Source organism: Elephas maximus, chromosome 1 (genome assembly GCF_024166365.1).
Source record: "Elephas maximus indicus isolate mEleMax1 chromosome 1, mEleMax1 primary haplotype, whole genome shotgun sequence".
NCBI classification, from domain to species: domain Eukaryota; kingdom Metazoa; phylum Chordata; class Mammalia; order Proboscidea; family Elephantidae; genus Elephas; species Elephas maximus.
Window position 1 is genome coordinate 242794716 of NC_064819.1, and position 15069 is coordinate 242809784.

Consider the following 15069-nt stretch of genomic DNA (forward strand, 5'->3'; position numbering starts at 1 on the left):
GACCAACCCAGGCTGGCCCTGAGCAGAATTGGGAAGCAGGCATCTTCTCTAGGGCTCCCATCTGCCTGCCGCCTACCCTGCTCCCTCCTACTCTGCTGCTACCCAGGCTGCTCTGGGAGCAACCTAGGGCAGGGCAGTCCTCAGCCAGCGTCATCCTCCGCTTCCCCTTCCATCTCTTCCCTCCCCTCTCCTCTCCTCTCCTCTCCTTTTCTCCCCTCCCCTGCCCTCTCTTCTCTTCTCTCCTTCCAAAGCAGGCCCCTTCTGACCTCTCAGGCAGGCAGGGCCAGTTCTCAGCCCTTTGTTATTCTCTCTCCGTCCTCTACCAGGGAGTTACTAAAATAGAATAAGGTAGTGCAATAACAGCTACCAGGGAGTTATCCTTGCCTCCAAGTTCCTAACCCTCTCCCGGCCCCAGCCAGGACAGCAGTGTCACAGGGCTGACAGTCATCGCCTGCTGACATCCTGACAGGGTCCCGGCACCTGGGGGAGGGCACTTTTCTGGACTTTACAGCATGCAATTTAGACAAGATAAATATCACCTTACACATATGCAGAAAAAAATGTATATTCATAGTACTTAACTTACAGACACTTAGGTCTAGAAAACTGTCTTTAATAAAGCAATGTGCACCCAGTGATAAACACGATTTAGAACGTTGAATATATCATGCCAATTACCATCAGATTACAAAAATAAAAGGCGAGATTTTAACATGTGTACAAATAGGGATAGTTATAAGACAGAAATGAAATATATATTTCTACTCATTCCAATTTCTGAAAAGTAAAGCCAGTCAATTATCTATGAATAGCATTATATCCTGAAAAATTCTTTATTTCCCTTTAATATTTTATGGTGCTGCATCTGTTTGTTGAAACATCTCAATTGATATTCCATCAATTCCTGGAGCCTTGCTTTCGCCAATGCCTTCAGAGCAGCTTGGGCTTCTTCCTTCAGTACCATTGGTTTCTGATCATATGCCACCTCTTGAAATGGTTGAACTTCAACTAATCCTTTTTTGGTATAATGACTCTGTATTCCTTCCATCTTCTTTTGATGCGTCCTGTGTCGTTTCATATTTTCCCCATGGAATCCTTCACTATCGCAACTCGAGGTTTGAATTTTTTCTTCAGTTCTTTCAGCTCGAGAAACGCCGAGCGTGTTCTTCGCTTTTGGTTCTCCATCTCCAGCTCTTTGCACATGTCATTATAATACTTTACTTTCTCGAGCCGCCCTTTGAAATCTTCTGTTCAGTTCTTTTACTTCATCAATTCTTCCTTTTGCTTTAGCTGCTCGACGCTCAAGAGCAAGTTTCAGAGTTCCCTCTGACATCCATCTTGGTCTTTTCTTTCTTTCCTGTCTTTTCAGTGACCTCTTGCTTTCTTCATGGATGATGTCCTTGATGTCATTCCACAACTCGTCTGGTCTTCAGTCACTAGTGTTCAATGCGTCAAATCTATTCTTCAGATGGTCTCTAAATTCAGGTGGGATATACTCCAGGTTATATTTTGGCTCTCGTGGACTTGCTCTGATTTTCTTCGCTTTCAGCTTGAATTTGCATATGAACAATTGATGGTCTGTTCCACAGTCGGCCCCTGGCCTTTTTCTGACTGATGATATTGAGCTTTTCCATCGTCTCTTTCCACAGATGTAGTCAATTTGATTTCTGTGTGTTCCATTCCATGTGTATAGTCACCGTTTATGCTGGTGAAAGAAGGTATTTGCAATGAAGAAGTCGTTGGCCTTGCAAAATTCTATCGTTAGATCTCCGGCATCATTTGTATCACCAAAGCCATATTTTCCAACTGCTGATCCTTCTTCTTTGTTTCCAACCTTCGCATTCCAATTGCCAGTAATTATCAATGCATCTTGATTGCATGTTCGATCAATTTTGGACTGCAGCAGCTGATAAAAATCTTCTATTTCTTCATCTTTGGCCTTAGTGTTTGGTGCGTAAATTTGAATAATAGTCTTATTAACTGGTCTTCCTTGTAGGCGTATAGATATTATCCTATCACTGACAGTGTTATAATTCAGGATAGATCCTGAAACGTTCTTTTTGACGATGAATGCAACGCCATTCCTCTTTGGGTTGTCATTCCCAGCATAGTAGACTACATGATTGTCTAATTCAAAATGGCCAATACCAGTCCATTTCAGCTCACTAATGCCTAGGTTATTGATGTTTATGCATTCCATTTCATTTCTGATGATTTCAATTTTCCTAGATTCATACTTCATTCATTCCAGGTTCTGATTATTAATGGATGTTTTCAGCTGTTTCTTCTCATTTTAAATCGTGCCACATCAGCAAACGAAGGTCCCAAAAGCTTTACTCCATCCACGTCATTAATGTTGACTCTATTTTGAGCAGGCAGCTCTATCCCAGTCATCTTTTGAGTGCCTTCCAACCTGGAGGACTCATCTTCCAGCACTATATCAGACAATGTTCCACTGCTATTCATAAGGTTTTCACCGGCTAATGCTTTTCAGAAGTAGACTGCCAGGTCCTTCTTCCTAGTCTGTCTTAGTCTGGAAGCTCAGCTGAAACCTGTCCTCCATGGGTGACCCTGCTGGTATCTGAATACTGGTGGCATAGCTTCCAGCATCACAGCAACACACAAGCCCCCACAGTACGACAAACTGACAAACAGATGCAGCACTGGAGGTACTCACTCGTCTATGCCAAGAAATATGGAAGACAGCTTCCTGGCCAACTGACTGGAAGAGATCCATATTTATGCCTATTCCCAAGAAAGGTGATCCAACCGAATGTGGAAATTATAGAACAATATCATTAATATCACACGCAAGCAAAATTTTGCTGAAGATCATTCAAAAGCGGCTGCAGCAGTATATCGACAGGGAACTGCCAGAAGTGCAGGCTGGTTTCAGAAGTGGACATGGAACCAGGGATATCACGGCTGATGTCACCTGGATCCTGGCTGAAAGCAGAGGATACCAGAAGGATGTTTACCTGTGTTTTATTGACTACGCAAAGGCATTCAGCTGTGTGGATCATAACAAACTAGGGATAACACTGCGAAGAATGGGAATTCCAGAACACTGAATTGTGCTCATGAGGAACCTGAACATAGATCAAGAGGCAGTTATTTGGACAGAACAAGGGGATACTGATTGGTTTAAAGTCAGGAAAGGTGTGCGTCAGGGTTGTATTCTTTCACCATACCTATTTAATCTGTATGCTGAACAAATAATCCAAGAAGCTGGACTATATGAAGAAGAACAGCACATCAGGATTGGAGGAAGGCTCATTAACAACCTGTGTTATGCAGATGACACAACCTTGCTTGCTGAAAGTGAAGAGGACTTGAAGCACTTACTAATAAAGATCAAAGACCACAGCCTTCAGTATGGATTACACCTCAACATAAAGAAAACAAAAATCCTCACAACTGGACCAATGAGCAACATCATGATAAATGGAGAAAAGATTGAAGTTGTCAAGGATTTCATCTTACTTGGATCCACAATCAACAGCCATGGAAGCATCAGTCAAGATATCAAAAGACGCATTGCCTTGGGCAAATCTGCTGCAAAGGACCTCTTCAAAGTGTTGAAGAGCAAAGATGTCACCTTGAAGACTAAGGTGCACCTGACCCAAGCCATGGTATTTTCAATCACTTCCTATGCATGTGAAAGCTGGACAATGAATAAGGAAGACCGAAGAAGAGTTGACGCCTTTGAATTGTGGTGTTGGCGAAGAATATTGAATATACCATGGACTGCCAAAAGAACGAACAAATCTGTCTTGGAAGAAGTGCAGCCAGAATGCTCCTTAGAGGCAAGGATGGCGAAACTGCGTCTTACATACTTTGGACATGTTGTCAGGAGGGATCAGTCCCTGGAGAAGGACATCATGCTTGGTAGAGTACAGGGTCAGCGGAAAAGAGGAAGACCCTCAATGAGGTGGATTGACACAGTGGCTGCAACAATGAGCTCAAGCATAACAACGATTGTAAGGATGGCGCAGGACCGGGCAGTGTTTCATTCTGTTGTGCATAGGGTCGTTAAGAGTCGGAACCAACTCAACAGCACCTAACAACAACAACAACATTTTATGGTAATGTTTTATATTAATTAAAACATGTCTTTACACAAGAGTGTTCAGTATTCTTTAATGTCTGTCAAAACACATTTCACAAACAGCAAACTTGCTAGGCGTTCCTGTGCAGCAAAAAGGGCAGAACTCAGCTCTGTGTTCACCCACCCTCAGCCCTGCCCTCACCCACCCTCAGCCCTTCGCCCATCCATCCCACCCATGCCCCCCTCCCTGGGAAGAGCTTCCAACATTGTGCACACATGCAAGAACGATTATTGCAGCTGCCGACCTGTCTGGACAGACCTTTTCTACACCTGTTTATTTCACAGCCTCTTAAGTGTATGGCTGAGACCTGATCTTATGTTCATTTCCTCCTCCTGGGGCACCTTATCTCCCTTCAAACTAACAATTTTAAGTATCCTCCTAGTTCCTTTGGTTTTCCTTTTTCTGGTATGTAAGATGTTAATTCTTTCTAATGATTAGTTTTGTTATTTATACCCTAGTGCTAATCCATTTAACCCTCAAAGTATTTTTGCACAAAACATTTTACATATTTACAGTTCAAATACCAAGTTATCCATAAAGCTTTCCCAGACTATTAAATTAGAAAACGATTAAGCTCCATCTACCTAATGCCTAGAACACTTCCTGCCGTTTGTTTGGGGTCTCACTTACGTTGTTACTTTTTTAAATGTATGAACCTCAATCTCACACTTAGGCCAAAAATTCCCTGAAGGCAGAAACTGCACTCTCCGTGTCCCCAAAGATGTCACGACACTCTTTGCCTGTGATAACTAATTCATATTTATCCCTGACATCTTTCTAACCTGAAATATTTAAAAGTGGATTCAGCAAGAACATTCTTTCCAGGAAAATAACTCCGTTAACTGAATTAATTAAGATACAGTACCAGGCTTTGGGTAATCTCCACAATACATCTCAATCAGAACATGAATTCAGAGGAAACAAAAAGTTTTCTTTAAGATTCTACCAAACACCTGCTTTCTACGTTTTAATACTTCACATTGTTTTAATACCAATCAAGCTGATCATCTCAGTCAAACACAAGATTTAAAATCCAGTAAACTAACCCCCACTAAGAAGTGAGAAAAGCCAGATTCCAAATGGAAAGCAAACTTTAATAAACAAAAGCACTGTTACACGCGGGCTTTGAAGAGGAGATCACGAAGTGGAGGAAGACCAGAGGAGGGAATGCTTGACCAAACACTGTTGTTTAAAGTCACCTCTGATGGCCAGGTTTCCCACACAGGTTTTATGATTTACGCAAAATAGCAGCCTCTGAGCCTGGGGGCTTTGTAGCTGCAAGGCGAAGCTGTGTTTGCAGTTGCTTCCCCTGAGTCTTTAGGAACCCACGCCCAGTTCGGAAGCAGGGCCTCGGCAGCTGTGCAGGGATGACGCTCAGCCCTTACCTCGGCGTCCAGCATGACTATTTTATTCCCAGTGCACACGCCAACAGCATGATCATCCGGACTGAACCGCAGGCAAAGCACCTTCCCCAGGAGCGTGCCCAGGACCGTCCCTCGAGGAGCTGCCCCTGTGAGGTTCAGTGGTCAGTGTCAACCCACAAAATGCTTCCATACCCTCCAACTCGGCAACCACGATGAGAAACGAGGGGCAGCCTAACCCTCTGCGAGGGCCGCAGGGAGACAGCAGGCACTGATGCATCTGCTGGCAGTGGTCTTAGGAACGCTGGCCACGCAGTCCCCGACGGCCTGTGGGCAGGGAGCTGTCCTGCAGCACACGAGGGGCCCCCTCACACCCCGAGCGTGTCCCTGCTGCACAGAGTTAAGGCATGCAGGCCCTGCGCAGAGCGGGGCCTCCATCACGATGGCGCGGGCTGCCCTGGTGAGGATGGCGTGGGGGGGTGGGGAGGCCCGGCAACCAGAGGGCCATCGAAGGCCAGCCAGGAGCCAGGAGAGAGGGTTGGAGGATGGCCTGGGTGGCGCAGGGCAGCTCTGGACACAGTCAGATTCTGTCCAGTGTGGAGGTCAGGTGGACAGTGTTGCTGACGGGTAGGTGTGGGGCGTGGAGGAGGGAGGAGGTGCCGGGTTTGATCCGTACACAGGGAAGCTAAGCTGGGAAAGCTTGGGGAAAAAGGAGGAGATGGACCAGGTGTTAGTGTGGTTAGCCCTGTGGTGTCCACTAGATGTCCACGTGGCGATGGCAAAGAGGCGGCTAAACAGATGGAGAGTGGTCTCAGCCATATGCAGATCGGTCAGTGGGAGGAGAACAGTCTCAGAAGGGACACAAGGGTAGAGTACCACATCAGGGTTTAAAAGGCCACTGGCTGGGGGAACTGCCCAGGGGATGCTCCTTGAAGGAGGTGGAGACACCCACATGCCTCTGCAAGGGGCCACAGCAGCATGGAACCAGCAGAGGATGGGAACAAGTGGGCCAAGAGACTGGAGAACAGAGTGGTGCATCCCGGAAGCTGGAATCAAAGTGTTTGAGGAAGAGGCTGAGAGCGGATGTGAGGGAGCACGACCAGACACTGGTCCTGCATCATTGCCTGAGTCCACATGAAAACCCAAACCAGCACCATACATGAGAGCATGCACGAGTCAGGACAACTGCATGCCCAAACTGGCGTCATACGTGAGAGCACACGTGATTTGGGACAAGTGCACGCCCAAACCGGCGTCATACGTGAGAACACTGGTTACTCCAGACAAGTGCATGCCCAAACCGGTGTCATACGTGAGAGCACACATGACTCAAGATGCTGCCCCAGGGACATGTGAACCATCAGCTCTGCTGGCTCCCGCTTAGGCCACGAGGTTCATGACCGCAGCTGGTGGCTCATGAGGACCCCTGTTGCCACAACCCAGAGGGAGACGCAGAGGAGAAGCGTGTTCTAAGCCCACCTCAGTGAACAGCGCAGGAAGAATCTGGATGCATTTACTCAGACGCTATTGGTCTGTGTGATCTCAGGTCACACTGGCCACGTGCACTGCCCAGGTCGACCACAGCGGGCCACAGACTGTCTGAGGTTTAAGGGCAACTTCACAGCACACAGTGGGGGCACAACGCCTGCTGCAAATACCTCCACTGGAGGCAAGTGACTGGCATGTGGTTCACTGTGCACACACACGTACATATGTGCACATACATATATTTGCATGTAAGTATGTGTGCAGGTGCATAAATGTGCACGTGTGTATGCACATGAACATGTGTATACGTGCACGTACTTACGGATGTGCACACGTGCGTACGTCTATCCATGGTGATGCTCTGGTATCAGATCCATCACACCACAAGCTGGATGAAGGTGAAATATGAACTGTTAGATGTGCTGTTGCCTAAGATAACTTGGCATTTGCTTTTTAGAGTAACCCTGCAACTTCTCAAAGTCAATGAGTACATTCAGATTCCTTCCCATGGTCCCACTGAGGACCACTCTCCTTACTTCACAGGGAACAAGGAGGGGTCTGTGCTAGGGGGGCCAAACCTTACAGGCAGAGGTCGGAGGGCAGGCCTCCATGTGGAGGTCATCCTGTCTGGAACACGGGGTGCCATGTGGCTGGGGCACGCAGTGGGAGAAAAGCCTGCTTAGGGCGGCTCAGCCTGGACAGAGGCTGGCAGTTAGGAAAATGGTCCTCGGTGGGACTGCGGGAAGGAATCTGAATTTACTCAGTGACTTTGAGAAGTTGCAGAAGCCTAGTGAAGGAGGCAGAGGGGGACATTTGTCCCCTATATGCAAGTCCAAGGGGGCGACAGAGGAGGCCAGCAAGTGAGGGGTGAGGCAAACAAGAGACTGCCCCCCGGGCACTCATTACCCTCACTAGGCTTCTGTCCTCAGAGCACGGGGTCAAACATGCTACCCTGCTCTCACCTCCTGGACCTCCTTCCCCTCACTCCCTGTGGGCGCATCACTTACTGTCTCATTGGCAACATGCTATCTGTCTGTCCCTGCGCTACATGTGGTTCTGCAGTGCCGGGACGAAGTCCTTACTCACCTTCGAGTCTCAGCCGGGAACACCACGGTACTCAAGAAACACCTGAGGTACAGAGAAAGAACAACTCCCACCCACATTCTTTTGATTGTCACAAAAATCAGGTTTTTTAAATATGAAAATGCATAAGACTAAATAAAACTAATGAGCCTGTAAAACAGTGTCACAGATAGCAAAGCTCACAGCCTGGAAGTAGGCCTTCCATACAAAGCAGGCAGCTTAGACATCTGATTTCAAGGATAAGGACTCCAAAACGATCCCAAGCCACCTAATGCTGCAAAGTACATATAAGGATGAGCCATTCCCGTGGTACATTTCAAAACATGTTTATGTTTCCACTTACCCTGGAGTGCATTCTCTTTGCACTCCTCCAAGTTCCACACTATGACGTAGTCACGTGACGCAGAGCAGACAAGAAGCGGACTCACTTTATTTCCAAAAGCCACGGCAGTTATGGACTGATGGTGTCCTCTTAGGATTAGAAACTGAAAGAGAAAACACAAAAATACCACAGCCACTGCTCCACCAGGGCTCCTTAGATAACTATAAAAAAAAAAAAAAAATAGTGAACATTTAAACAGTAAAAGAGCAAACAACACAACTCAAACTTAAGAAATTAAATGGGCTGAATTTTTAAAAGTACCCATTTCATAGATTCATCCTGACATCATTCATTAGAAGCCGTTTATGTACCACTCAAGCTAGCCATCTCAGTGTTTCCAGTATCATCGGTAACAAATGCTGATGAAATGAGTTACCTCATTCTTCCGTTTCTTTGTTCATCAGGTACTGACTGACTAATGCCGCAAACACCTCCACTGGAGGCAAGTGACTGGCATGTGGTTCACTGTGCACACACACGTACATATGTGCGTGTACGTATATTTGTGTGTATGTATGTGTGCAGGTGGACAAATGTGCACGTGTGTGTGTACACGAACATGTGTATACATGCATGTACTTAGAGATGTGCACACGTGCGTACATCTACCCATGGTGACGCTCTGGTATCAGATCCGTCACACTACAAGCTGAATGAAGGTGAAATATGAACTGTGTCCCCACTACATGCCAGAGGAGTAACAGCCAGGCCAGAACTGAGGAAACAGGAGTCGACAGAGAGGAGAGCATCCAGGCTGCTGGGGAGCAGGCGTGTTTCAGAAACCGCTGTGCGAGCCAAGTCCAGGGTGAGGCAGAGGCGGGTGGGTGGGCATGGGGACCTCCGTGACCCACTGCGGCTCCAAGGGCATTCCATGCAACGGGCCACACAAACATCCAAGCAGGGGAAGGACACGGTCGGCCTGGCTTTCTGGGAACACATGCCACCTGTGAAAGTAAGGAAGAGACCAAAGCAGGAGATGCAGGCAGCCAGGAAGTATCAAGATATCCTGTGGGAGACCCAACAAAGGTCTGAGCGAGGGTGTGGACAATGGAGAGGAGATACCGAGCCAAGGCTCTGAGGCCAGTGGACACGAGGATGGAGGGAAAGACATGAAAAGGGTCAGCTCCACAGGTAAAATCCCGGTGAGTGACGATGCCACAGGCAGGGAAGGAAGACAGGGGAACAGAGGTAGGTAAGTCATGCCTTGGTTCGTGGTATGTGGAGGGGCTTACAAGATGACGTTTCTCGCTCAAAAGAGCAGGAGAGTCCCACTTCGGCTAATGGCAGGCTAGTTAATCTGTACCAGGCCCCTGATGAGAATGACGAGAAAAATGAGAAAAAATTTGTAAAAAGAAAATACCTTTTTTGAAGACATCAGAAAGCAACCAAAGCAATGAAGAGAAGAAAACTAAGAGAGGTCATTCCGGCATTTAATACCCGAAGACACTGTTATGCACTGCATTGAGTCCTCCAGAAGATATGCTCAAGTCCTGACCCCCGGACCTGTGAACGTGACCCTGTTTGGGAATAGGGTCTTCGCAGGTGTCATCAAGATGAAGTCATTAGGGTGAGCTCCAATCCAATATGACTGATGTCCTTCTAAGAAAAGAGGAGACAGACACCCAGAGGGAAGATGCCATGTGACAACAGAAGTGGAGGCTGGAGTGACATGGAGGCTGGAGCAACACAGAGGCTGGAGTGATGTGGAGGCTGGAGTGACACATAGTCTGGAGGGAAGTGGAGGCTGCAGTGACATGGGGGCTGGCGTGACCTGGAGGCTGGAGTGACCTGGAGGCTGGAGTGATGCGGCCACAAGCCCAGGAATGCCTGGGGCCACCAGGAGCTGGAGAGACAGAGGAGGACCCTCCCCTGGAGCCTTGGGAAAGAGCACTGCCCTGCTGACACCCTAATTCAGACTGTGGCTGCGTCACTGTAATCCTTGCCGCTATTGTCACATGGTGTTCTCCTTGTGTGGCTGGTGGACAGAAAATCAGCAAGAACAAAGGAGACTTGAACACCACCGCCAACCAGCTTGGCCTAAAAGACACCACACAAATATTCACAGCAGCTTTGTCTGTAACAGCCAAAAACTGAAAATGACCTCAATGTCCATAAACAGGAGAATCCATACAACGGAATAGCACTCAATAACAAAGAGGAAGGAATTACCGAAACATGCAACAACAGGCATGGATCTCAAACCAGCTATGCTGAGTGAAAGCAGCCAGACAAAACAGCAGAGACTGTGATTCCAGTTACACAGAACTCTAGAAAATCCAAGCTGATCTAAAGTAACAGAAAGCTTATGTTTAGAATATATAAAAGACTCCTTCAAATCAATAGAAAAAGACAGATACTCCAATACAAAAATGGCAAGAGCTTAAACACTTCACAAAAGAGAATATCCAAATGGCCAATAAGAATGTGAAAAGGTGCTAAACTTTTTAAACCTCATTAATCACGGGAAATCACAATGCGGTACTGTCCTAGTCATCTAGTGCTGCTATAACAGAAATACCACAAGTGGATGGCTTTAACAAAGAGAAATTTATTTTCTCACAGTCTAATAGGCTAAAGCCCAAATTCAGGGTGTCAGCTCCAGGGGAACACTTTCTCTCGCTGTCGGCTCAGGAGGAAGGTCCTTGTCATCAGTCTTCCTTGGTCTGGGAGCATCTCAGTGTAGGAGCCTCAGGTCCAAAGGACGCGCTCTGCTCCCAGCACTGCTTTCTTGATGGTATGAGGTCCCCCTGTCTCTCTGTTCATTTCTCTTTTTTGTATCTCAAAGAGGCTGGCTTAAAACACTACCTCATCTCGTAGACCTCATCAATGTAACTGCCACTAATTCATCTTATTATATCACAGTGATAGGACTTACAACCTATAGGAAAGTCACATAAAATGGTGGACAATCACACAATACTGAGAATCATGGCTCAGCTAAGCTGACAGATATTTTGGGGGGACACAATACAATCCATGACAGGTACCACTACACTCGACCAACCAACTCAAACCCATTGCCCTCAAGTCGATTCTGACTCACAGTGACTCCACAGGGTTTCCAAGGCTATAAATCTGTACAGAAGCAGACTGCCACATGTTTCTCCTGCAGAGCAGCTGGTGGTTTCGAACTGCTGACCTTTCAGTTAGCAGTCGGTCACTTTAGCCACTATGCCACCAGGGCTCCTTACACTCAACGAGAGGGGCTAAAATTAAAGAGATCAAATGTAGGTGAGGAAGTAGATCCACTGCAACTCCTACATACTATCTGAAGAAACACAGACTGTACACCACTTTGGAAACCTGTCTGGCATCCTCTACTAACTAAACAATATACACACTGTACAACTCTGCAATTGCACAGACCTGCAGAATGAAAGACATAAGAGTATGTTTGTAACAGTGTCGTTTGTAACAGCCAAAAAATGGGAACAAACCAAATGTCCTCCAGGAGTAGGATGAATAAAATGTGGATTACTCACAGGATGGAATACTATGTGGCAGTGAAAAAGAACAACAGGAATGGATTTCATAAACATAATGTGAATGGAATTGATGGAATATCAATTGAGATGTTCCAACAAATGGATGCAGCACTGGAGGTGCTCACTCTCCTATGCCAAGAAATATGGAAGACAGCTTCCTGGCCAACTGACTGGAAGAGATCCATATTTATGCCTATTCCCAAGAAAGGTTATCCCACTGAATGTGGAAATTATAGAAGAATATCATTAATAGCAGATGCAAGCAAAATTTTGCTGAAGATGATTCAAAAGTGGCTGCAGCAGTATATTGACAGGGAACTACCAGGAATCCAGGCCAGATTCAGAAGAGCACATGGAACCAGGGATATCATTGCTGGTATCAGATGGATCCTGGCTGAAAGCAGAGAACACCAGAAGGATGTTTACCTGTGTTTTATTGACTAAGCAAAGGCATTCGACTGTGTGGATCATAAAAAATTACGGATAACATTGAGAAGAATGGGAATTTCAGAACAGTCAGTTGTGCTCATGAGGTACCTGTACATAAATCAAGAGGCTGTTGTTTGGACAGAACAAGGGAATACTGAGTGGTTTAAAGTCAGGAAAGGTGTTCCTGAGGGTTGTATCCTTTCACCATACCTATTCAATCTATGTGCTGAGCAAAAAACCCAAGAAGCTGGACTATATGAAGAAGAATGGGGCATCAGGATTGGAGGAAGACTCATTAACAACCTGCATTATGCAGATGACACAACCTTGCTTGCTGAAAGTGAAGAGAACTTGAAGCACTTACTAATGAAGATCAAAGATCATAGCCTTCAGTATGGAGTGTACCTCAACATGAAGAAAACAAAAATCCTCACAACTGGACCAATAAGCCACATCACAATAAATGGAGATAAGACTAAAGTTGTCAAGGATTTCATTTTACTTGGATCCAAAATCAACACCCACGAAAGTAGCAGTCAAGAAATCAAAAGACACATTGCATTGGGCAAATCTGCTGCAAAAGGCCTCTTTAAAGTGTTGAAGAGCAAAGATGTCACCTTGAAGACTAAGGTGTGCCTGACCCAAGCCATGGTATTTTCAATCACATCATATGCATGTGAAAGCTGGACAATGAATAAGGAAGGCCAAAGAAGAATTGATGCCTTTGAATTGTAGAGTTGGCAAAGAATATTGAATATACCATGGACTCCCAAAAGAACGAACAAATCTGTCTTGGAAGAAATGCAACCAGAACGTTCCTTAGAAGCAAGGACGGCGAGACCGTGTCTTACATACTTTGGACATGTTGTCAGGAGGGATCAGTTCCTGGAGAAGGACATCATGCTTGGCAAAGCACAAGGTTGGCAGAAAAGAGGAAGACTCTCAACAAGGTGAATTAACACAGTGGCTGTAACAATGGGCTCAAGCATAACAACGATTTTAAGGATGGCGCAGGACTGGGCACTGTTTCGTTCTGTTGTGCACAGGGTCACTATGAGTCGGAACCGACTCGATGGCACCTAACAACAACAACAACAACGTGAATGGGAGTAACCAGCCAAAAGAATGTATACCATAGGATTCCACAAAAATGAAGTTCAAACATAACCAAAACTAACCTGTGGTATTGGAAATTAAGACAGTGTCCTGTGGGAGAGGAGGGTACTGACTGAGAGAGGCATAGCCTGGGTTACAGCTACCCACATGTATGTTCTCTTTGTGGTGACTCATTACAATGAACACTTGATACCTGGGACACTTTTTTCTAAGTACAATATACTTCATTTTTCCAAAAAGTTAGAGTGATCAAGCTGGAGATCTGAACTTAGGAGTCAATTATCAGTAAAGTCGTGCTGAAGAAATACATGAAATCTCTTAACTCAGGGAAAAAATCAAAGCCCTGGATTCCCCGTTGACTGTGATGAGCGGCTTCTACTACTAGTAAAGTGGCCTGCAGTAAGACTGAAGGCTAAAGAAAAATTCAAAGCAAAGGTAGCTGTGGTTCTTATGGCCTGTAATCACTACTCTCAAAATCCTAAAGCCCAAAAAAGAAGATAAAAATTATACTTGTAACAAAAAGTCTTAAAAAGATTTACTTTTCTATTTTGTACATCAAAAATGGTTTGCATTAAGAGTCTCCAGGTAATTGTACAAATCATGAAATAAGTGTCAGAATGAAAACTAACAATGTCTTTAAAGCTCTTTTCAGTTTGACATAAAAGATTCCACAACACACATAATAAACTTTCTTAAAGAATCATTGTATTAGAAAGTCGTGTCCAGATGAACATTTTACTGGCTCATGTTCTTACCAAAGGAGAATTGTTTTAAAATAAAATAATTCCAGACTGTTTATTTTCTAAATATCAAAATGTAATATAATGTTTTGTTTTGTTAACTTCTTTCTTCCATGGTGGTGGCTGAATCCTTCAAGGGGCAGTATCACCCAAACAGCATTAAAGGAAGGAAGGAAGGAAGGAGGACAAGGCCCTTTGTGTCACTAGGCTTAATGAGAAACGCATGCAACGTTTCAGAATACCTGGTCAGAAGGACTCCTGGCATTCCAAACACAAAGCTCATGTCCATTTAGAGGAAAGGCACAGTAAGGCTCACTGCAGGCCAGCTGAACATGCGAGGCATATTCCGTGGATTCCACCACGTACTTTTCTATAACTACATCCCCTACGCAGCCGTCACCACTGGAGACGTTTTGTGGTCCATCCATCTTCAATCTGACAGTGCAAAGTACATATGAATAGGACATAAGAGTCAATCTATTTAACAATCTATGTAATTTATTCATAATTACAGCATGATCACACACACACAACACATCATATCAACCTACTTACCCCTCCACCCCGAATAAAAACAACAACACAAGCAGTACGAGAGATCCCACACACAACTTTTTCCTTCGAATTCAACAGTGTGGGTTCAGGTACCAGGATCCTCACTCAATGTTCTGGGCCTGTTTGCACATCCGTGAAGTGGAGAATAACGACCTCACAGACTAAATGACAATATATAAGGTATTGGTCCAGTACTGGTACCGAATAAAGAGTTCAAAAGGTAGTTAGGCTGCTGAGTGAAAAACCCAGGTTTTGCTCAGAGTGACTTATTATAGCCAATAAAGAGGAAAATCAGAAAGACGCCTTTATTTCATTGTACAA

At 45.4% G+C, this 15069-nt stretch overlaps 1 protein-coding gene across 9 annotated transcripts in view; it reads right to left on the reverse strand.

The window, feature by feature from the left end:
- The window catches only part of WDR27 (WD repeat domain 27), a 224797-nt gene that overhangs the window by 199160 nt on the left and 10568 nt on the right, over positions 1-15069 (reverse strand). For 5 of the 9 annotated variants that reach the window (XM_049905818.1, XM_049905796.1, XM_049905803.1 and 2 more), the window contains exons 2-4: positions 14436-14628; positions 8385-8526; positions 5495-5619 (exon numbers count right to left, since the gene is read on the reverse strand). In XM_049905818.1, the coding sequence (XP_049761775.1) occupies positions 5495-5619; positions 8385-8526; positions 14436-14621 (453 nt within the window). In that variant the 5' untranslated portion in view covers positions 14622-14628. Of the gene's footprint in view, positions 1-5494; positions 7347-8044; positions 8274-8384; positions 8527-14435; positions 14629-15069 lie in introns of those variants that run through there. The other 4 variants (XM_049905848.1, XM_049905839.1, XM_049905826.1 and 1 more) reach the window with 3 other exon arrangements.